General features: G+C 39.4%; 1 protein-coding gene across 2 annotated transcripts; it reads right to left on the reverse strand.

Annotated features, from left to right (window-relative positions):
* Positions 1–2,968: 2,968 nt before the first annotated feature.
* On the reverse strand, positions 2,969–22,753 carry LOC108697900. 2 transcript variants are annotated; one of them, XM_041571741.1, is made up of 12 exons: positions 22,579–22,753; positions 18,774–18,822; positions 17,718–17,771; positions 17,157–17,231; positions 15,811–15,885; positions 12,226–12,300; positions 9,257–9,307; positions 8,205–8,255; positions 7,535–7,579; positions 5,812–5,886; positions 4,596–4,638; positions 2,969–3,087 (listed from the first exon to the last, which is right to left on the reverse strand). In XM_041571741.1, the coding sequence occupies exons 2-12, from the start codon at positions 18,817–18,819 to the stop codon at positions 3,063–3,065; spliced, it is 615 nt and encodes a 204-aa protein (XP_041427675.1). In that variant the 5' UTR covers positions 18,820–18,822; positions 22,579–22,753; the 3' UTR covers positions 2,969–3,062. The 2 variants fall into 2 exon arrangements, with proteins under 2 accessions (XP_041427675.1, XP_041427676.1); XM_041571742.1 differs by lacking the exon at positions 15,811–15,885 and having other exon boundaries at positions 22,579–22,713.
* Between the last annotated feature and the right edge of the window lie 1,243 nt (positions 22,754–23,996).

Raw genomic sequence — 23,996 nt, forward strand, 5'->3', positions numbered from 1 at the left:
TATAGTGATGGTCATGGACATATTTAGAGGTAGCGAAGGCTCTGTACTGTCACATGTAACAAATAGGGGGGTTATGTAATAAAAGACACTAAGTTTGCCCAGGTACAGTAACCTATAGCAACCAATCAGCAAGTAGCATTTACTAGTGTTTAAAAGCAAACATCTTATTGGTTACTACCGGTTACTGCTTAGTGCCTTATATTAAATATGGGGGATAAGTAAGAAACTCTGGGGCAGATTTATCAACAGTTGCATTGAAAATTACTTTTATGGTCAATACTGTCAAATTTGACTAGGGAGTTATCCAAATTCGATTTTGAGTTTTTGTTTTTTTTTTTTTCATTTCGATTTTCGAGATTTATCATAATCTGGCCTGTTAAGAACTCAAATTTGACTATTCGCCACCTAAAACCTGCTGAATTGCTGTTTAAGTCAATGGGAGAGGTCCAGGGATTAATTTGGAGATGTTTGCAGCCTTCCTGGCATGAAAAAAACTTGAATTGAGTTTGATCGAATTTGATTAGAATGTTTGGGTTGTTTCAATTCGTTCCAGTTTGAAAAATTTGATTTCAATAATAAATTTCGATCGAGTTTAGTGTAGTTTTAGAAAACTCACATGAATTCAAAGTTCGACCTTTGATAAATGTGCCTCCCAGTAGTTGTGGTTTATAATGGAGACCAACTGCAAAGTGTCCAAATTCGATTTCAAGTTGTTTTATAAAAAAAAAATTGAATTAGATTTTCGAGATTTATCATAATCTGTCCTTTTAAGAATTCAAATTCGACTATTCGCCACCTAAAACCTGCTGAATTGCTGTTTAAGTCAATGGGAGAGGTCCAGGGATCAATTTGGAGATGTTTGCAGCCTTCCTGACATTCAAGTTTTTTTCTGAGAAAAAACTTGAATTGAGTTTGATTGAATTCGATTTGAATTTTCGGGTTGTTTCAATTCATCCGAGTGTAAAAAAATTTGAATTTAATTTTAAATTTCGATTGCACGAGTTTAGTGTAGCTTTAAAAAACTCACATGAATTCAAAGTTCGACCTTTGATAAATGTGCCTCCCAGTAGTTGGGGTTTAGAATGGAGACCAACTGCAAAGTGTCTTGGTTTTACCCATCTGTAATAGAGAAAAGTTTTATTTGGAGCAGTAGCCCATGGGCTGGTACCAAAAATGGGTTCCCTGATAAACCATTATGTTCAACCAAATAATATATACCTTATGTGTGTGTATATGTATGTATAATGTATGTATGTACAGTATATGCCTTTAGGTTGGAGTCCTGGCTAGGAGTGTTCAATTCTTCAATATGTTTTTAATTTAAAACAGGGAGCGGCAATCTGAATCAAAATGAGGCTATCCGACACGCAAGGCACGAAATGCGTAGGGCTTATGTAGATGTGTAAGTTTTAATGCTACAAATAAATATTTATATATTTTTTTTTTTTTGGACTTTGGATTCCTTTTTTGGGTGCAGGATAGCAACATTTTGTTTCAGTTACAATAAATTGCCCAGTGATCCAACAGAAGGTGCTCACAAACTCCTTAGAGCAGAGCTCTTCATACTCTTTGTGTTCCAGCTCCACTCCCATTTTATTCATATCCATCAATATTGAAGACATTAAAGAACAATTCATGGCCATAAAAAACCCCTAACTGACCTTCAGCATCCACAGCTAGAGCCATTTGAGTGGGCCAGACCCTTATATTAGGAATCATTGCCGTAGTACTTTTGAGTTTAGTACTGAAAGTAAGGTAGATGGGGTCCACCATAGCTCCCTGCCTTTATTATGAGACCTCTTCTCCTCATGTGGGGCAACACCTCGGTGTGTGAGGAAGTGCTCCAGAGATTAAAGTAGAATATTCCTTTTGACCTCAGACACTTATCTTCCCCAAATAAATAGCACCACTGGGTTATGATGCCCAAAGTAAATCCCCTGCCATCAATGCCCTTAACGCAACAACTTGGGCCCAACACCAAGCCAATGGGGAGATTCTGTGGTGCAAGACTTAAAGCTGAAGTAAAGTCTAAAATAGAATAAGGCTAGAAATGCTGTATTTTGTATACTAAACATAAACATGAACTTACTGCACCACAAGCCTAATCAAACAAATGATTTATGTTTTCAAAGTTGGCCACAGGGGGTCACCATCTTGTAACTTTGTTATACATCTTTGCAAGACCAAGACTGTACACATGCTCAGTGTGATCTGGGCTGCTTAGGGATCGTCATAAATGATCAAAACAGCACAAGTCAAATAATATCTGCCAGAAGCCGATACAACAAGACTGATTAATAATCAGAATATACAGACTGCACTGGGTCCTGTGTTGTCATGTGATCTAATGTGGATTTTATAGTTTTTATATTGTTTAATACAAACTTTCTCCAACTCTGCAGAACCAGTGGCTGCAGCAAAATAATCCTCCAAATAAAGTCCCAGTTTATCTGTTTAAATCTGGCTCCATGATCTTTGTCCCTGCAGCTGAAGGGGATGTAAAGGCAAAAATAAAATCCAATACAAATCTCTACACAGTCGCCGACTGCTCTACAGGGAAACAAACAAAGCTGCTTGAGTTCTGCATGGCTGGGAAGTAAGGCGGGGGCTCCCCCTGCTGTACATAAGTATGATTGTTTCCCTGCAGAGCAGTTAGAGACCGTCTGACAATTCCTATCCACAGCAGTAAATGAAGGGGGAATTTCACTGAATACAGTCAGGTTTCTTATAAAAACAGTACATATTTAATTAAAGTATATTGGAGATAGGATTCTTTTTCATTAAAGTAAAAATGGGATCTTTTTTATGCCTTTAGATGCACTTTAAGTAGCCCTGAAACTGTAAAAATAATGTAAATTGAAAAACATTCTATTTTTTTAACTGTTGCACTATTCATTTAGCAATAAAGATTCGGCCTGACATTAGCAGAACATGGATAGAAAAAAAAAAACACAAGCAAATTGGGAACCAGCCTTAAAGTGACAGTTTTATTGTACAGATACAGATGTTACAGCAAACCAATCTGTGCTTTCATGTTCATTTTAACAAACTCGATCGGGATTCTATTCAAATGTGACATTGTATTTCCTGCAGAATGAAAAAGAAATCAGTTTATGGAGGGGCAAGAGGATTCCCGGGTAATACAAAAGGTTGGAATGTTCATTTGGCATCTGTGCAACTGTCACACAACAACTCCCAGCAACTCTCAGCAGCCAAAATCATTACTCCTACATGATGTCACTAAGGGCTCTTACACACGGCCGTTCCGACCTGCGCTCCCCTGCGTTCCGTTTGTTGGCGTTCAGCCGCAGGGGAGCGCAGGAATAGACGCAAGTAATGATTTGAAATGGGGCTGTACTCACTCAGGCGCGTGTAGGCGCCGAACGCAGGAAAAATGCAGCATGTTGCGTCTGAACCTGCGTTCGGCGCCTACACGCGCCTGAGTGAGTACAGCCCCATTTCAAATCATTACTTGCGTCTATTCCTGCGCTCCCCTGCGGCTGAACGCCAACAAACGGAACACAGGGGAGCGCAGGTCGGAACGGCCGTGTGTAAGAGCCCTAAATGTTGTGTTCCATCTTAAATTGGGAGAAGGGGCTGTGAAAGCCTGAGCCTCTCGCTCTGAGCTCCTCCCCTTTTCTGGATGTTTGGAAAATGACTGTGAACTCTAGGGTGCCAAAATTTGGTTTATTCTTAAATTTGGGAAATTGTTCCAGCTATGAACAGTTGCCAACACTTATGTGCAGGTATTAGGGGGGAAATATACACCCTAGGCCCCCTAATACCCCGCTCTAAGATAACTACCATTGGCACATGTCACATTAAAGGAGAACTAAACCCTAAAAATTTATATGGCTAAAAATGTCCTATTTTATATAGTGAACTTATTGCACGAGGCTAAAGTTTGAGCTTGTCAATAGCAGCAATGATCCAGGACTTCAAACTTGTCACAGGGGGTCACCATCTTGGAAAGTGTCTGTGACACTCACATGCTCAGTGGGCTCTGATTGGCTGTTGAGAAGCTAAGCTTAGGGCTCGTCACTAATTATCCAGCAGAAAATGAGCTTCCCTGGCTGTAATATAAGCTGATGCTACAGGTTTGCTGATTATTCAATTATGATGCTAATTGCACTGGTTTCTGTGCTGCCATGTAGTAATTATGTGTATTAATTACTAATCAGCCTTATATTGTGACATTTCTATTCTATGTGTACTGTATATTGTGAGTGGCTCCCTAAGCTCAGTAAGTGACAGCAGCACAGAGCATGTGCAGTGAACCAGCAGAAAAGAAGATGGGGAGCTACTGGGGCATCTTTGGAGACACAGATCTTTACTGCTAAAGGGCTGGGGTTGCCTTGGGCTGGTACAGAAGCACAAAACATCATGTACAACATTTCTAGCTACTTCTTTAGTTAGGCTTTAGTTCTCCTTTAAGGCCTCTGTTACCATTGACACATGTCTCTACTGGGCTGACTTCAACACCTACATGGAAGTCCAATCTGCTTTTATAGGCAGGAACAACCTAGTACATCACATCAACTGTAGGGGGCAGTACACAGCCTTGTTCTCCAGCCTTCCAGTACAGCGACACTTACCGTTTTTGCCTCCTTCTGCAGGAACATCGAGGACATTTATCACCTGCACAATAAAGATCTTGGGTTATTTTCTATAAACAAGAAAATACAAATCTTATTTTTGGCATGGCCCAGGGACTTTAGTTTCCTTGTCAGGGGCAGGTGCAGGTAGTGCAAATGCACCAGATCCTGCACCCCCTTGGGGCCCTCCAAACGCTCGAGTCTATGCGAATCCGGACTGCGCTAATAGTTACATTATTGTTCTTTGTGCAGTAAGAATAAGTCATGCATCCTGGGGTAACACGACATGGAGGGGCCCCCCAACATTTTTTTGCAGCAAAATCAATGACATCACTGGCACAAGGTGCAAATTTCATATAGAAAGCTGGGAGGGGTTGGTCACCTTTGAGTTAACTGTTAGTATGATGTAGAGAGTGATATTTCGGTACTATTTGCAACCGGTTTAAGTTTTTTATTATTTGGGGTTTTTGAGTTATTTAGCTTTTTATTCAGCAGCTCTCCAGTTTGCAATTTCAGCAGTCTGGTTGCTAGAGTCCAAATTCCCCTAGCAACCATGCATTGATTTAAATAAGAGACTGAATAGAAGATGGGCTGATTAGAAAGGTGAGGAATTTAAAAGAAGCAAGAACAATAGAAATGTGGCCTTACAGAGGATTCGATTTTTACATGAGGTCAGTGACCCCCATTTGAAAACTGGAAAGAGTCAGAAGAAGAAGGCAAATAATTAAAGAACTATAAAAAATAGATAATGAAGACCAGTTGAAAAGTTGCTTACAATTGGCTATTCTATAACATACTAAAAGTTCACTTAAAGGTGAACCTAGAGGGTGACTAGACCTGTAACAAACTTTGCACTAGAGTCCTGTCTAGACATGGCTGCTGACATGAGAATTTCGGCTAGCACAAGTTTAGAGGATTTGCTAAGAGAACAGCCCAGAACAGGGCGGCTGCCATTTTCCCTAACTCTGAGGCATACAGTAAATGGCTGTTGTGTCCCGGGACAGGAAGTTGCAGATCATGGGCGACTGAATATGATGTCACTTCCAGTTATTTCTCTCTTCAGACTCTTCTGAATCAATAAATCAGCCCAAATCTCTCAACCTGATCCCAGGCCTCAGTTACAAACGGAGCAACATGTTAGACCCCAATAACCGGGACTAAGCACTTGATCACACTGTTTTACACCCAACATAGAAATAGACAGGGCAATACTTACTCACTAGTACCAGGATCCCAAGAACAAAGAGGATGAGGGCACACACCAGCCCCCACTGCCTGAGGGAGTAATAATCTGTAATAAACACAATATATTCTAAGGAAGTGCCGCTAATATTCACTTTCGTATAATATTTCTTCAGCTTTGTGAAACCAGGGATGGTGGGAATGGAATAAATCCCAGGGCCGAATCTGATGACAATAACACACACCATATGCTTACAGGCCCTGGGCATTCTATGCTCTTTAAACACAGGATACATAGTAAATAACAGATAAGCTCTGAAGAATCTCATTGTATACTACAGAGCTTATCTGTTATCTACTGTGTATCCTGTGCTTGAATGGCTGCCCCCATGGCTACACAGCAGCTTGTTTATATAAACTATAGTAGTACTTATCTGTTATCTACTGTGTATCCTGTGCTTGAATGGCTGCCCCCATGGCTAAACAGCAGCTTGTTTATATAAACTATAGTAGTAATTATCTTGTTATCTATTGTGTATCCTGTGCTTGAATGGCTGCCTCCATGGCTACACAGCAGCTTGTTTATATAAACTATAGTAGTACTTATCTGTTATCTACTGTGTATCCTGTGCTTGAATGGCTGCCCCCATGGCTACACGGCAGGTTGTTTATATAAACTATAGTAGTACTTATCTGTTATCTACTGTGTATCCTGTGCTTGAATGGCTGCCCCCATGGCTAAACAGCAGCTTGTTTATATAAACTATAGTAGTAATTATCTTGTTATCTATTGTGTATCCTGTGCTTGAATGGCTGCCTCCATGGCTACACAGCAGCTTGTTTATATAAACTATAGTAGTACTTATCTGTTATCTACTGTGTATCCTGTGCTTGAATGGCTGCCCCCATGGCTACACAGCAGCTTGTTTATATAAACTATAGTAGTACTAATCTGTTATCTACTGTGTGTCCTGTGATTGAATGGCTTCCCCCATGGCTACACAGCAGCTTGTTTATATAAACTATAGTAGTACTTATCTGTTATCTACTGTGTATCCTGTGCTTGAATGGCTGCCTCCATGGCTACACAGCAGCTTGTTTATATAAACTATAGTAGTACTTATCTGTTATCTACTGTGTATCCTGTGCTTGAATGGCTGCCCCATGGCTACACAGCAGCTTGTTTATATAAACTATAGTAGTACTTATCTGTTATCTACTGTGTATCCTGTGCTTGAATGGCTGCCCCCATGGCTACACAGCAGCTTATTTATATAAACTATAGTAGAGTTTCTGAAGCAAACACGCCAGTTTTAACAGTGCATCACAACACTATATTATATTGCCATTACTTTAAAACACTTTTATGTTTTTGGTGTTACTGTCCCTTTAATGTTTAGGTGAATTTTGCCTTCAATAGATCAACTGTCATCTAATGTTGACGCTTGTCTTCTTGTGCTGCACAACACTCTGATTGAATTAATGGAATAATAGATGGAATAATAGAATTAAGGTAAAAATAGGCTTCTTAGTGTATAGTAAGCCATAGCATCCTGGTGTCTCCTTTCGAGAAGACCTGTGAATTCTACCTGCTGGTTGCTAATGGTTACTGGACATGGAGCAAACTGTTACTACATTAAACCATGGGCTGCCAGGGAGATTGTTTTAGCAGCAATAGGGGCAAGTGTATATATATATATAGTGCATGAATGGACATCCACCACTAAAGGATGGAAACTACAATTCTTCCCACCTACCATAAGTGAATAGCGTCTTATCATGGCCCTTTTGTCTTCTTGTATCTGAAAAATACAACATTTTCCATTGGCATTTTGTCCCCAGATGCTCCAGGGTAGTCTTTGCAAAGTAAAACCCTAGTACTAACTTTTATTACGAGGTCAACATTCATTTTTAAGTTACAATTTTAAAATTAAGTTTCATAGGACAGGTATGTCCCAGGCCCAAAATGAAGCAACACTATGATTTCTGATTGGCTGTAGCTAAAGAAACTGGATCATGCTCTTCACCGTTCGAGCTATATTAGGTTATAATACACAAAAGCCATGAATATCTTGTAAATTATATCCTTATAAACGGTGAGTTCTGATGTCATCAGTTATAAACGGTGAGTTCTGATGTCATTTCTGTCACATGACTCACTGAAATTTGTGTATTATAATAAATAAAGTACCCCCAGTTGCAAAATATGAGGATATTAGAAGTTACCTTGGAGTTCCATGTCCTGTATAAAAACACTCGGCCTTCGGCCTCGTACTTTTATATGGTCATGAAACTCCTCTGTAACTTATAATATCCTTATATTTTACAATAGGGGGTACTTTATTCACTATATACATGCCGTTCTTGCACCATAGTGAGACTTAACGAAAGACTTATCTCTTCTAGATCAGGTAATTAGTGGCTCACCTTTACTGGTAGGATTCGTTTTCATAGTTCTTGGCTGTTTTGTTGTGACACCTAGAAAAACAACAACAATTTCAGAACATCCAGTATGAGACTAAAAATAGGGCAGACGTCGAACGGGAAGGTATCATCAGACTGCCATCTGTAATAAAAACGACATACCCTGGTGGTGTAGCGGGCCGGTCTTCTCTCCCTGATGCACCGGTAAACCAAGGAGGCACGGGGCGTGCCTCTGCTATTTTTATAGGCGCGCTCACGCGTGACGTCAGCGCGCAATGGCGCAAAGCATTCTGGGTATTTAAAGGGCCATTACATTGGATTCTTTGCCCGTGATAGAACGTGTTTTCCTGGTGCCTCTGAGCCTTTGTGTGTTTGTTCTTGTTGATATTGATCTCCTGTTGTGACCCTGCCTGTATCCTGACTATTCTGAACTCTGAATCTTGACCCTGCCTGAACCTTGACCACTCTCTTGCCTGATCCCATCTGTCTGATTGATACCCGGTTTTGACCCTTGCCTGCCTGATGATTCTGTTATCCGCCTGCCTCGACTCAGCCTGTCTGACCATCCGCTTGCCTAGTCCTTTTGTACCGTGACCATCAGCCGTGCCCCTCTGCCAGCCAGAACATCTCGTCCAGGTGGCACCCAAGTAAGCTGAGGGCTCCTCCCGAAGCCCAACGGTGGTCACACTACTGGTGAAGCCGAGCCGAGACCAGGGTACTTGGCACTTGTTCTGGTGTTGGGTGCCGGCCGTGACACCATCTTCTAGTTGATGGGGTCCTCGTTCCTTCGGCGCCCACTCCCATCGTTATAATCCGATCGTTTGGCAATAGAGAGTATTAGCCTGATATTGCCCTGCCTTTGGTGGGAGATCGCTCATTTGGGGAACTCTACAAACAAATAGATCTTATAGTGTATGACCACTTTAAGGTATAGATTGGATTTACTGTATACTATGATGTTCCCTTACTACCGAACCATCACAATCTGTGAGCACACACATACAATCACTACAATAAAGATATTCCTACTTCAGAGTATTTGATTTTTGACCCACCTTCATTTGTAAGGTCAGTAACACCAATCCTTGGCTCGGTTGTTGTGACACCTAGAACATAAGAGTGTATTAAATGAGTGAGAACATCACATATATATTTATACAGGGCAGATATATAGATAGGGTTGCTTCCTTCTTAGCACCCCAAAATATCTGTCAACCTCTGGGGATGTACTGTAGGGAAGAGTTGTCTTTTTAACTATTATGTTACTGTACAAGTGCTTCCTTGTAATCCAGGTATAGGATCCATTTATATTATCCAGAATGCTCTGGAGATGGGATTTTCTGGATAAGCGTCTTTCTGTTATTTGGATCTCCGAACTATAAGTCTACTAAAAAAACATTTAAACATTAGGATTATTTTGCCACCAATGTGGATTCATGCAGCTTATTTACCATCAAGTACAAGGCACTGTCTTATTATTACAGAGAATAAAGGAAATCATTTTTAGAAATTGTAATTATTTGATTAAAATTGATTCTTTGGGAGATTCTGAGGTTTCTGGATAATAAATCATATACCGGTATCTCATAACAGTAACCTCATCTTTATTTTGGTGGTGTTTTCATTCTATCTCCAATTTGTAAAGAAAAGGGAAGAGCTGTATTTTGGGCTCTATCACTAAGCATTAATGTAGAAGAAGATAATTCCTCCATGAATAATTCTGATGAAGAAGGAAAGGTATTCTTGGTGCTTTCGAGCATTTTATCAAATAAAGGACGTGTTTGGGTGCTAGTAGGGGTTTCTGTATATTTCTAAATGTCTGAGTACAGGAGAATAGGGAATTTCAGACTTTGCAGCCCACTATTTGGTCAGATCCTTAAAAAGCTCTCAACGGTGATACCAAATCCTATAAATGTGGTGTCAAGTCGCTTCCCCTCTTCCGTGGCCGACATCCTCACACTCACGCTACTCCCTGGGAAACTGTAGTAACCCTTAAACCAATAAACAGTAAGTTCTGCACGTCTCTTAGTTGAACTGAAGAACATCTCTTTATTGGTCACCAGCAAAGCTTCAACATTGTCTTAACCAGAATTAGGAGTCCTGGGTCACCAGGTCCCATCAGCTCCTTCCTTCTCTGTCTCCTCCTTGAGTCAGGGATGCTCTGCATCATAACATACTTTCAGCACCGGGGTATATGTTGGCCAGAGTTACTAGGCCCTGTCTACCCTAGTTCCCTCTCCTCTGGCTCCCTAATCTGGCCAAGGTACCACCATGACACTAGTCCTTTTCTCTCTCCATGCTTGACCTCTGCTACTCTATAACCTCTATATAACCTACCCCTGACTCGCGCTGACTACAACAAGCTCCACCAAACTAACCTGTCACTAAATATCCAATCTACTGCTCTCCTTAGCACCTCTAAGATTGTAGGCTTCAGGATATCCAGAGTCATTCCCTTAATCTTCATGTCAGCCAAAAGTGGAAGTTTCTTCCTGATCTCTCTCTCTTAAACTCTGGCTGGGACTTGCCCTTACCCATAATTTCACCTGGTGTCCAATTAGAATTAACAACACTCACTTAAAGGATAAGTAAACCTTAAAAATAAGTGAATGTAAAATCTATTCTAAGCACTTTTGTTATTCCTTTTAGATCCCAAGATATTAAAGGGATAGTGTCATGGCTGGGAAAAAAACATTTTTTCAAAATGAATCATTTAATAGTGCTGCTCCAGCAGAATTCTGCAATGAAATCCGTTTCTCAAAAGAGCAAACAGATTTTTGTATATTCAATTTTGAAATCTGACATGGGGCTAGACATATTGTCAATTTCCCAGCTGCCCCAAGTCATGTGACTTGGGGCAAAAATCTGTTTGCTCTTTTGAGAAATGGATTTCAGTGCAGAATTCTGCTGGAGTAGCACTATTAACTGGTGTGTTATGAAAAAAACATGTTTTCCATGACAGTAACCCTTTAAGGAATACATGTACTGTTAATATGAATGAATTTTGTTACAACAGCGCCACCTGCTGGTCAGTTTCCCACCAGTCTGACCAGCAAGTAGTCAAGGAAGTTGTCAGGAGAAAGAAAGAGGCTGATGTTCTTCTGCTTAGGAAAGATGTGAGAAAGGTTTCTAATTTTATTCCTAAGCAGAAGAACATCAGCCTCTTTCTTTCTCCTGACAACTTCCTTGACTACTTGCTGGTCAGACTGGTGGGAAACTGACCAGCAGGTGGTGTTATGTACAGTGCTGAGAATAGCATCCTCATTAATTTTACATTAAATTATTTTTAAGGTTTACTTATCCTTTAATATAAATGACACTTACTCATTACAAATATATTGACCCTGTTATAGTTCTAGAGGTGTCAAGTACAGCAAATAACTTTGACCCTGGTAGAATGTAAGCTCTTCAGGCAGAGCTGTGTTTAGAGTAGAGGTCAGTAGGTTTAGTAGAGCAAGATGGTAACACGAACATAATGGTGACTACAGGGGAAGACAATAGTGCAAGAGTGAGATAGTCGAGAAGAGAGGGACCACAGCATTATAAACGGATGCGTTTTGAAAAAAAACATGTTTTCCTGTGACAGTATTTAAATGTCTGTGTATAGAGTTTCTGTTAAAGCTGGAGGGATGTTACTGTATGGGACCTGTTATCCAGAATGCTCGGGACCTGGGGTTTTCAGGATAATGGATCTTTCCGTAATTTGGGTCTTCATGCCTTAAGTCTGATAGAAATTAATTTAAACATTAAATAACCCCAATAGGCTGGTTTTGCTTCCAATAAGGATTAATTATATCTTAGTTGGGATCAAGTACAAGCGACTGTTTTATTATTTCACAGAAAAAGGAAATCATTTTTAAAAATGTGGATTATTTGGATAAAATAGAGTCTATGGGAGACAGCCATTTCGTAATTCGGAGCTTTCTGGATATCGGGTTTCCGGATAAGGGATCCTATACCTGTACCATAATTGGCAATATAATCAGTTATATTATATACAGTATTTCCATAGTGGGATACTCACCTTCTGCTACAGGATCCTGTGGTTGGGTTCCAGCTGTTACATTCTCTGATCCAATGGATGAGTTTTCCTTATTCTCTAGAAACAATATTTACATTGATTTAATTTTCTCTATCAGACATATACAGTCATATGATAAAGTTTGGGAACCCCACTCAGCCTGCAAAATAATTTACTCCACTTTAAACAAAAAAGATAACAGTGAGGCTCATTTATCAACACTGGGCAAATTAGCCCATGGGCAGTAACCCATAGCAACCAATCAGATTGCTGCTTTCATTGTTCTACTTGCAGCTGGCTTTAAAAAGCTAATCGCTGATTGGTTGCTATAGGTAACTGCCCATGTGCAAATTTGCCCAGTGTTGATAAATGAGCCCCAGTATGTCTTTCATTTCCCATCTGAGTACTGGGGTGTTTTCTGAACAAAGATTTTTAGTGAAGACGTATTCAGTTGTATGAAATTATATCAAATGTTAAAAACTGGCTGTGCAAAAATGTGGGTACCCTTGTAGTTTTGCTAATTTGAATGCATGTAACTGCTCAATAGTGATTAATGGCAACACCAAATTGGTTGGATTAGCTCATTAAGCCTTGAACTTCATAGGCAGGTGTGTCCAATCATGAGAAAAGGTATTTAAGGAGACCAATTGCAAGTTGTGCTTCTGTTTGACTCTCCTCTGAAGAGTGACAGCATGGGACCCTCAAAGCAACTCTCAAAAGATCTGAAAACAAAGATTATTCAGTATCAGGGTTTAGGGGAAGGCTACAAAAAGTTATCTCAGAGGTTTAAACTGTCAGTTTCAACTGTAAGGAATGTAATGAGGAAATGGAAGGCCACAGGCACAGTTGCTGTAAAACCCAGGTCTGACAGGCCAAGAAAAATAAAGGAGCGACATATGCGGAGGATTGTGAGAATGTTACAGACAAGCCAAAGATCATCTCCAAAGACCTGCAAGAAGATCTTGCTGCAGATGCAGGTGTATCTGTACATCGTTCTACAATTCAGCACAATTTGCACAAAGAACATGTGTATGGCAGGGGGATGAGAAGCCCTTTCTGCACTCGCACAAACACACTCGCTTGTTGTATGGAAAAGATCATTTACACAAGACACAGTCATTTTGGAGACAAACATTTTGGGATGGCCGTCACAGTCCCCCAACTTGAATATCATGGAAAATCTATGGGATGATTGAAGCAGACTGTCCATGCTCAGCAGCCATCACATTTAACTGAACTGGAGAGATTTTGTATGGACCAATGGTCACAAATAGCCACATCCAGAATCCAGACACTCATCAAAGGCTTTAGGAGGCATCTAGAGGCTGTTACATTTGCAAAAGGAGCTCCACTATCTATCTATTTATCTATCTATTATCTATCTATCTATCTATCTATCTATCTATCTATCTATCATCTATCATCTATCTATCTATCTATTATCTATCTATCTATCTATCTATCTATCTATCTATCTATCTATTTATCATCTATTATCTATCTATCTATCTGTCTATCTATTATCTATTTATCTATCTATTATCTATCTATCTATTTATCTATCTATCTATCTATTATCTATCTATCCATCTATCTATCTATCTATCTATCTATCTATTTATCTATCTATTATCTATCTATCTATCTATCTATCTATCTATCTATTTATCTATCTATTATCTATCTATCTATCTATCTATCTATTTATCTATCTATTATCTATCTATCTATCTATTTATCATCTATTATCTATCTATCTATCTATCTATCAATCATCTATCTATCTATCTATCTATCTATCTATCTATCTATCTATCTATCTATCTATCTATCTATCTGTTTATCATCTATTATCTATCTATCTATCTATCTATCTATCATCTATCTATCTATCTATCTATGTATCTATCTATCATCTATCTATCTATCTATCTATCTATCTATTTATCTATCTATCATCTATCTATCTATCTATCTATCTATCTATCTATCTATCTATCTATCTATCTATCTATTTATCATCTATTATCTATTTATCTATCTATCTATCATCTATCTATCTATCTATCTATCTATCTATCATCTATCTATCTATTTATCTATCTATCTATTTATCATCTATCTATCTATCTATCTATCTATCATCTATCTATCTATCTATCTATCTATCTATCTATCTATCTATCTATCTATCTATCTATTTATCTATCTATCATCTATCTATCTATCTATTTATCATCTATTATCTATCTATCTATCTATCTATCTATCTATCTATCTATCTATCTATCATCTATCTATCTATCTATCTATCTATCTATCTATCTATTATCTATCTATCTATCTATCTATCTATTTATCTATCTATCTATCTATTATCTATCTATCCATCTATCTATCTATCTATCTATCTATCTATCTATCTATTTATCTATCTATTATCTATCTATCTATCTATCTATCTATCTATTTATCTATCTATTATCTATCTATCTATCTATCTATCTATCTATCTATCTATTTATCTATCTATTATCTATCTATCTATCTATCTATTTATCATCTATTATCTATCTATCTATCTATCTATCTATCTATCTATCTATCAATCATCTATCTATCTATCTATCTATCTATCTATCTATCTATCTATCTATCTATCCAGGGTCGGACTGGGGGCCCCGGGGCCCACCGGGACTCCAGTCCAGGGCCCCCCTACAGGCCCCCGTCCCCCTGCTGCAACACGCCGTGCGGCGCCCTTCAGTGTGCATGCGCACACGGTGGCACCCTCTGTGTGTACGCGCGCACGGCGCTGCGTCTGCACGCATGCGCACACTGCGCATCGACGAAGATTTTTTTTTTTATTTCAAAAAACAAGATATCTGTTGAGGGGGCCTGGCCCGGCGGGGGCCCACGAGGGTCGGGGCCCACCGGGTTTTTTCCCGGTGTCCCGCCGGGCCAGTCCGACACTGTATCTATCTGTTTATCATCTATTATCTATCTATCTATCTATCATCTATCTATCTATCTATTTATCTATCTATCTATTTATCATCTATCTATCTATCTATCTATCTATCTATCTATCTATCTATCTATCTATCATCTATCTATCTATCTATCTATCTATCTATTTATCTATCTATCATCTATCTATCTATCTATTTATCATCTATTATCTATCTATCTATCTATCTATCTATCTATCTATCTATCTATCTATTATCTATCTATCTATCTATCTATCTATTTATCTATCTATCTATCTATCTATCTATCTATCTATCTATCTATCTATCTATCTATCATCTATCTATCTATCTATTTATCTATCTATCATCTATCTATCTATCTATCTATCTATCTATGGGGTTTTTTTTGGCTGTTTTTGACACTGATTTTTGTGCGACAATACAAAAAAAAAAAGTCGTAGGTTATTGTGCGACAACTTGAGAAAGTCACAGTTTTTGGGATTTTTTTTGCAACTTTGTGCTTTTTCAGTTTAGATTTTTGAATAAATGTCATGGCATTCACAGTTTTAGGGAATGTGAGCTGTGATAGGTGCCCTTTAACACTTCCAGTACTCACCACTCACGGGAACATTCTCTTGTACATTAGGTTCTGATCCATTTGATAAAGTTGGTTCTGATGTTGTCAGAGTCTCTAAAAATGACATGAAATTAGCGGAATCACAAAGTGCATCCTTCCAGGTGTTGCTGAACTATAAACCTAACGTTCTAATGGAAATTACTGGTAGATGCTTAAAGGGATAGTGGCATGGGAAAACTCTTTTTTTTTTTCAAAACACATCAGTTAATAGAGCTGCTCCAGCTCAAGTTCTGCACTGAAATCCGTTTTTTCAAACTTTCGAAATCTTTTGAAATCTAACATGGGGATAGACATATCGTCACTTTCACAGGTGCCCCCAGTCATGTGCTCTGATAATTTTCAGTCACTCTTTACTGCTACAATGCAAGTTGGAGTGATATCATCAAGTAAGAAAATCCAGTTATAAAAAGCCAAAGAAACCTGTCCTGGGACTAGCCATACATCCCTGGTAGATCTCAGAACAACACTCAATAGTAAATTCCAGGTCCCACTGTGACACATTCTTTCTGAAAGCACATGATCAGGCAAAATGACACTTACCTGTCTATCTATCATCTATCTATCTATCTATCATCTATCTATCTATCTATCTATCTATCTATCATCTATCTATCTATCTATCTATCATCTATCTATCTATCTATCTATCTATCTATCTATCTATCTATCATCTATCTATCTATCTATCTATCATCTATCTATCTATCTATCTATCTATCTATCTATCTATCATCTATCTATCTATCTATCTATCTATCTATCTATCTATCATCTATCTATCTATCTATCTATCTATCTATTATCTATCTATCTATCTATCTATCTATCTATCTATCTATCTATCATCTATCTATCTATCTATCTATCATCTATCTATCTATCTATCATCTATCTATCTATCATCTATCTATCTATCTATCTATCTATCTATTATCTATCTATCTATCTATCTATCTATCTATCTATCTATCTGTCTGTCTATCTATCTATCTATCTATTATCTATCTATCTATCTATCTATCTATCTATCTATCTATCTATCTATCTATCTATCTATCTATTATCTATCTATCTATCTATCTATCTATCTATCTATCTATCTATGGGTTTTTTTTTTTGGCTGTTTTTGACACTGATTTTTGTGCGACAATACAAAAAAAAAAGTCGTAGGTTATTGTGCGACAACTTGAGAAAGTCACAGTTTTTGGGATTTTTTTTGCAACTTTGTGCTTTTTCAGTTTAGATTTTTGAATAAATGTCATGGCATTCACAGTTTTCGGGAATGTGAGCTGTGATAGGTGCCCTTTAACACTTCCAGTACTCACCACTCACGGGAACATTCTCTTGTACATTAGGTTCTGATCCATTTGATAAAGTTGGTTCTGATGTTGCCAGAGTCTCTAAAAATGACATGAAATTAGCGGAATCACAAAGTGCATCCTTCCGGGTGTTGCTGAACTATAACCCTAACGTTCTAATGGAAATTACTGGTAGATGCTTAAAGAGATAGTGGCATGGGAAAACTCTTTTCTTCTCTCAAAACACATCAGTTAATAGAGCTGCTCCAGCTCAAGTTCTGCACTGAAATCTGTTTTTTCAAACTTTCGAAATCTTTTGAAATCTAACATGGGGATAGACATATCGTCACTTTCACAGGTGCCCCCAGTCATGTGCTCTGATAATTTTCAGTCACTCTTTACTGCTACAATGCAAGTTGGAGTGATATCATCAAGTAAGAAAATCCAGTTATAAAAAGCCAAAGAAACCTGTCCTGGGACTAGCCATACATCCCTGGTAGATCTCAGAACAACACTCAATAGTAAATTCCAGGTCCCACTGTGACACATTCTTTCTGAAAGCACATGATCAGGCAAAATGACACTTACCTGTCCATGAAGAGGAGAGTGTGGATTCTGTTACACAGTGGGTGGGAAGTGGACCTGTGGGTGAGAAAACCTTATAAAAAACCTTATAAATACATAAAACCTGTAGATAGCTTGGCAAGGAGATAACATGATAGTGTGGGCAGTACCAGTATTAGGCACACAAACTGGATATTTTATATACTTGGGTTAGTATAGAAGAGATTTATATATACAGGTATGGGATCTATTATCTAGAATGCTCGGGACCTGAGGTTTCCTGATAAGGGATCTTTCTGTAATTTGGATCTTCATACCTTAAGTCTACTAGAAAATCAAGTAAACATTAAATAAACCCAATAGGCTGGTTTTGCCTCCAATAAGGATTAATTATATCATAGTTGGGATCAAGTACAAGCGACTGTTTTATTATTACACAGAAAAAGGCAAAATCTGGATTATTTGGATAAAATGGCATCTAAGGGAGCGACTTTCCCGTAATTCAGAGCTTTCTGGCTAACGAGTTTCTGGATGGATTTAATGGATTCCATAATTATTTAAGTCTGAAAGATTTGAGTGGAAGCAAGTTAATGAACGCTTCCATTTACAGTCTCATCGCTACACTGTGTGAATCTCTCGAGCTTTGGGTAATGGAGCCCTGGGGATATGCCACTGGCTACAGGATAGTCTTGCCCTGGGGCAACCCAGCACCTACATAAAGTGATGGGGTGAATAAATTCGACTTTCGCAAATTCCCATTGAATTTCTGCATTTTGCAAAGCGCCAGTGATTTGCCGGCGTCAAAAATTTTTGGACGCGCATCCGAAAAGTCGCTTGCATCAAAATCGCTGCGCGGCAACACTATTTGGACGCCCATTAACTTTAACGCCGGCTTTAAAATTGACGCGAGCGACTTTTCGGATGCACGTCCAAAATCGCCGTGGGTATCAATTTTAGAGTTTCACCATTTTTTCATGAATTTTTCGCCATTTTACTAATTTTGCGGGAAATTAGGGCATTTTCGGCAAAACGGGAGAAATTCACCCATCACTACCACATACCCACCATCTACCAACTTACCTTGGATTAGTAGCTGGGTGACAAACAGCAGCAGCAGAGACTGCATGTTCTGTGGAGAGACAAAGATACTGACAATAAATGTCTAATTCCTGATGGGAAAGGTAACAAATTAAAAAAAACACAAATACTATTGTAGAAGTGATACCGGTACGGGACCTGTTATCCAGAATGCTCAGGACCTGGGGGTTTCCAGATAACAGATGGATCTTCATACGTTAAGTCTACTATAAAATCACATAAACATTAAATAAACCCAATAGGCTGGTTTTGCCTCCAATTAGTCGGGTTAGCCGCAAAAACCTGCAGTACCCTGCGGGTTGCTGGTGGAATTTCCGGGTGCAGGTATAGACGTGGGTCTGCTGTTCTGCGGGTTTGTGGTCTCTGGTTGGCCCGCGGGTCTTCTCAATGGCGATTTTTACTCCTTTTTTCTGATCACGCCTACTTCCGATGATGTCACTTCCGGTTTGCGGGTTGGGGATAAGGTACTTGTGGGTCGGGTAGCAGGTCCAAGCGGGTAAGAATGCGGGTCCGGGTTGCGGATTGCAGGTTGCGGGTACGGGTTGCAAAAAATGGACCCGTGCAGGACTCTACCTCCAATAAGGATTAATTATATCTTAGTTGGGATCAAGTACAAGCGACTGTTTTATTATTACACAGAAAAAGGAAATTATTTTTAAAAATTTGGATTATTTCATTGTAATGGAGTCTATGGGAGACGGCAATTCCGTAATGTGGAACTTTCTGGATAATGTGTTTCAGGACAATGGATCCCATACCTGTACCTACTGTATATAAAATTAGATTGCAAGCTTTCAGAGCACCAAGGCCCCTTTGTCAGGCAAAATACAAATGAAACTGGAAAGGCACAGCATATTTACTGTTAGATCAGTGAAAGGTATTAATGGGCAATAAATTAGGAAGTTACAGATAGAGATCAATTGTACAGATACTAAAATGAATTAGGGTGGGTTGTAAATAGTCCAGGGGTCTGGATTTAGTCTGGTCACAAAGTGTCACATGAAACCTGACCCTAAATTCAGGCCCTGTCTTCATGTGTTAAATAACTGCATACGTTTGAATTCATTGATCTTTCTTTCTGGTTTAGTTTTAAAGTTCCCTTTTAGAATTCAATGTGTTGTTCGCCTTTAAATTAACTTCGAATATGACATAGAGAGGGATATTCTGAGACACTTTGCAATTGGTTTTCATTTTTTATTATTTGTGGTTTTTGACTTATTTAGCCTTTTATTCAGCAGCTCTCCAGTTTCAGCAATTTGGTTGCTAGGGTCCATATTACCCTAGCAACCATTTGAATTAGAGACTGGAATATGAATAGGAGAGACCTGAATAGAAAGATGAGGAATAAAAAGTAGCAATAATAATACATTTGTAGCCTAAGGGCAGAGACACACGCTCAGATTCGCGGAGATTTAGTCGCCCAGCGACAAATCTCTTCTTCGGGGGGACTAATCACCCCGTACTGCCTCCTGCCGGCTAGAATCAAAATCGCCGGTGGGATGACACTTGGAGCGCTTCGTTTTCTGAAGTCTACGAAATTTTCCTCGTGAGGCAACTTCGAAGGAGTTCGGAAAGCAAATCGCACCGATTGCCATCCAGTCGGCAATTTACATTCTAGCCGGCGGGAGGCAGTTTGGGGAAATTAGTCGCCCCAAAGAAGAGGCGATTTATTGCCGGGCGCTAATCTCCCAGAATCTGAGCGTGTGTCTCTGCCCTTACAGAGAATTTGTTTTTTAGATGGGGTCAGTGACCCTGTCTGAAAGCTGCAAAGAGTCAGAAAAAGGCAAATAATTAAAAAACTATTAAGAAGAAAAAAGACCAATTAAAAAGTTGCTTAGAATTAGTCATTCTACAACATTACTAAATGTTAACTTAAAGGGAAACCCCTCATGTCCTTAAGGGATTGTGATTGCAGAAGTGTTGCCCCACTGGCGTATCACATGCTTTGACCTTATGTCGGTGATGGTTCATCCTTGTGAGTAGTTTTTACTACTGGTAAATGTTACTTCTATTTCTTTAATATTAATGTCAACCCATCCCCCTCCCTGGTACCAACTTTTTATTCTCTGCACTTCCAGCTCCCGGGCTGTTCTCTTTCCCATGGCACAGACCAGGGGCAGGGCTGACTAGGGGTGTTTTCTTTGTATATATAGATATTTGCAGTATATAGCAGCTCCTACTTACTGGTGCCTGGCTCAGTCATATAAGCTGATGCTACAGGTTTGCTGATTATTCAATTCTGATGCTAATTGCACTGGTTTCTGTGCTGCCATGTAGTAATTATGTGTATTAATTACTAATCAGCCTTATATTGTGACATTTCTATTCTATGTGTACTGTATATTGTGAGTGGCTCCCTAAGCTCAGTAAGTGACAGCAGCACAGAGCATGTGAATCAGTGAATCAGCAGAAAAGAAGATGGGGAGCTACTGGGGCATCTTTGACAGATCTTTGCTGCTAAAGGGCTGTGGTTGCCTTGAAAGCCTAAAGTAGTAACATTTTAAGACCCGAGGCCCCATACACAGGCCAGTCTGGTTCACGCTCATGGGCCGATTGTTCCTGCACCAAACCAACTGCTGACTTGTTTAAAATATTTTATTTGATTTTCATATTAAACAAATGAAATCAAAATGACAACAAATGTTATGCAGATGAAGAAAATATGTTGCAAAGGAGACAATGGCATGATAGTATCAAAACTATATCATTCATGAAAAATCCAACTGCTGACTTGTAAGTGGGAGCGACTCGCACTCTTGCTCAATCAGTTTAATAGACATGAGGAGGAGGAGGGTGAAGCTCAAGTGCCATTGGGTTGGTGGAGGCTGAGAGACCTCCGAAAGGAAGGAAAGAACCTGTAGCCCCTAAGCTTATGGCATAAGAAGCGTCGGAATGGGGGTTCAGGAGCCTGATGCCTCAGGGTCCCCAACACCATCCCCTAGGCCCCCAACATAAAGCCCCCTCTCCCCTCCCCCACGCCTCTTCCTTTACTCGGCAGTGACCGGGGCCAGGAAAGGGGGGTCAGAAGAGTGGCAGTTCCTCAAGCGGGGAGCGGGTCTGGGCCCCGAAACTCGGATGCAACTGGGTTTTTTTCCACTGTCCCACTAGCACAGTCAAGCCCTGGGCATGAGCATGATGGCACTAACAACAACAAATCCAAGGACATACCTCCCAACATTTTGGAAATAAAAAGAGGGGAAAAAAGTTGCCGCTGAATTTTTTGACCCAGCCCATTTTTGTGGCCACACCCCCTAATTTACAAAATTTGGTCGGTTAGTAAAGTTTGGACATATTTCTGTGGTTTATTTTCAGTTATTATAGTTTTGCTAATGAAGGTGAATTGCCCTTTAAGCTGTGAGTCTAACTTCTCCCAAGAGACCTGCTTATCTTATAGTGTTACAATTACTTATTTGCTTATCTCGAAATTGTTACAAAAGTATCTTATCTGAAGCTATGGCTGTTCTGGGCTCTCTGTCACAAGCCAATTAAGTTAGAAACTTTGTTTCTTTTTCTGGCTGTTCAGTGCAGAGAAAATGGGACAAAGGAGGGACTGCAGGTTGAGCTGTCAAAAGAGGAACTGTCCCTCTAAAAACGGGACAGTTGGGAGGTATGAGATGATGATGATGATGGTGGGAGGCCATTGATATCCCAGTGGGACGGACCATTCTTACAATGGACATTGCAGGTGCCCCATATTGAGGATTGCTGTACCCTCACCAGCAGGTATGGGGGACCCCAGAATGAGCAGCAATTGGGGGGAAACTATAAGAACAATGAGGTTTCTTACCTGGGCAGGGATAAAGGACACGCAGCTCAGCAGTAGGGTTTGTAGCAAAGTGTTGTTGAGGGTTTAGGAGGGAACGGCTGTGAGATGTGAGATGTGAGATGTGAAGCACAAGAAGGTGAATTCAGAGGAAGTAACAGAATTATGTGTCATTTCCTACCCAGACCACATCCTCTGTGTGTGACAGAACCAAAGAGACGACAGGGTGGAACCCACTGCTTCTGGATTTTATCTGACCCACTCCGCCCATAGCAAGGCTGTATTTATACATTTATATATTTATACATTTCTTCTACAGATCAGCATCTCAGCTCCATCTCAGACAATGTTCACACCTGTCAGCAGATGGAGCCGTAGTTGTTCTTTGTTGTTTATGTTTCGCTCAATAGACCAAACTGACCCGCTGGCATTTTGAAGTCAGGGAGGACTTTTGTCACTTACTGAGGGAAATCAAATCGGTTATAGGATCGGTTATCCAGAAACCCGTTATCCGGAACGCTTTGAAATAAATAGAAGACTGTCTCCATTTTAGACCCCATTTTAGACTGTAAGCTCTATAGAGCAGGGACCTCCTTCCCACCATGTCTCTTACCACGTAGCACTTAAGCTCCTTGTCCTGATATGATTCTGTATATATTTATTATGTGATTTGTCTTCCCTGTGTATACTTTTATATATACATACATACTTCAATTTATCCAAATAATTCAAATTTAAAATAAAAGATTTCTTTTTTTCTCTGTAATAATACAACACAGGTATAGAATCCGTTATCCGGAAACTCATTATCCAGAAAGATCAAAATTATACATAGACTCCATTATAATCATATAATCCAGATGTATAAAACTGATTTTCTTTTTTTCTGTGTTATAATAAAACAGTCGCTTGTACTTGATCCCAACTAAGATATAATTAATCCTTATTGGAGGCAAAGCCAGCCTATTGGGTTTATTTCATGTTTAAATGATTTTTTAGTAGACTTAAAGGAGAAAGAACGCTACAGACAGTTTATTGCCAATAGTACAAGCTAGAACACTATATTTATTGTGCAGAATGCTTTACCATACCTGAGTAAACAGCTCTAGAAGCGCTTTCTGTTTGTTTAGGATAGCAGCTGCCATATTAGCTTGTTGTGACATCACTTCCTGCCTGAGTCTCTCCCTGCTCACTCATAGCTCTGGGCTCAGATTACAGCAGGGAGGGGAGGGAGGAGCAAACTGAGCATGCTCAAGCCCTAGCCCTGGAGGTTTAAGCTGAAAACAGGAAGTCTGATACAGAAGCCCATGAGTACACAATAGAAGGAAAGAAATGTGCTGTTTCTTTTGACAGAGGACTCAGAGCAGCATTACTTTGAGGATTTACTGGTGTATTTATATAGACCTTTCTGATACAGCTTACTTAGTTTTAGCCTTTCCTTC

Source organism: Xenopus laevis, chromosome 7S, assembly GCF_017654675.1.
Source record: "Xenopus laevis strain J_2021 chromosome 7S, Xenopus_laevis_v10.1, whole genome shotgun sequence".
Classification (NCBI taxonomy): Eukaryota; Metazoa; Chordata; class Amphibia; order Anura; family Pipidae; genus Xenopus; species Xenopus laevis.

Excerpts from the sequence above, each read along its gene's own strand:
- LOC108697900 (XM_041571741.1), bottom strand. The coding sequence starts at position 18,819 with ATGCAGTCTCTGCTGCTGCTGTTTGTCACCCAGCTACTAATCCAAG. Across the intron at positions 8,256-9,256 it reads TACTGACCTTACAAATGAAG|GTGTCACAACAAAACAGCCA; the intron begins GTGGGTCAAAAA and ends TTGTTTTTCTAG. Across the intron at positions 4,639-5,811 it reads TGGGATCCTGGTACTAGTGA|GTGATAAATGTCCTCGATGT; the intron begins GTAAGTATTGCC and ends TTTATTGTGCAG.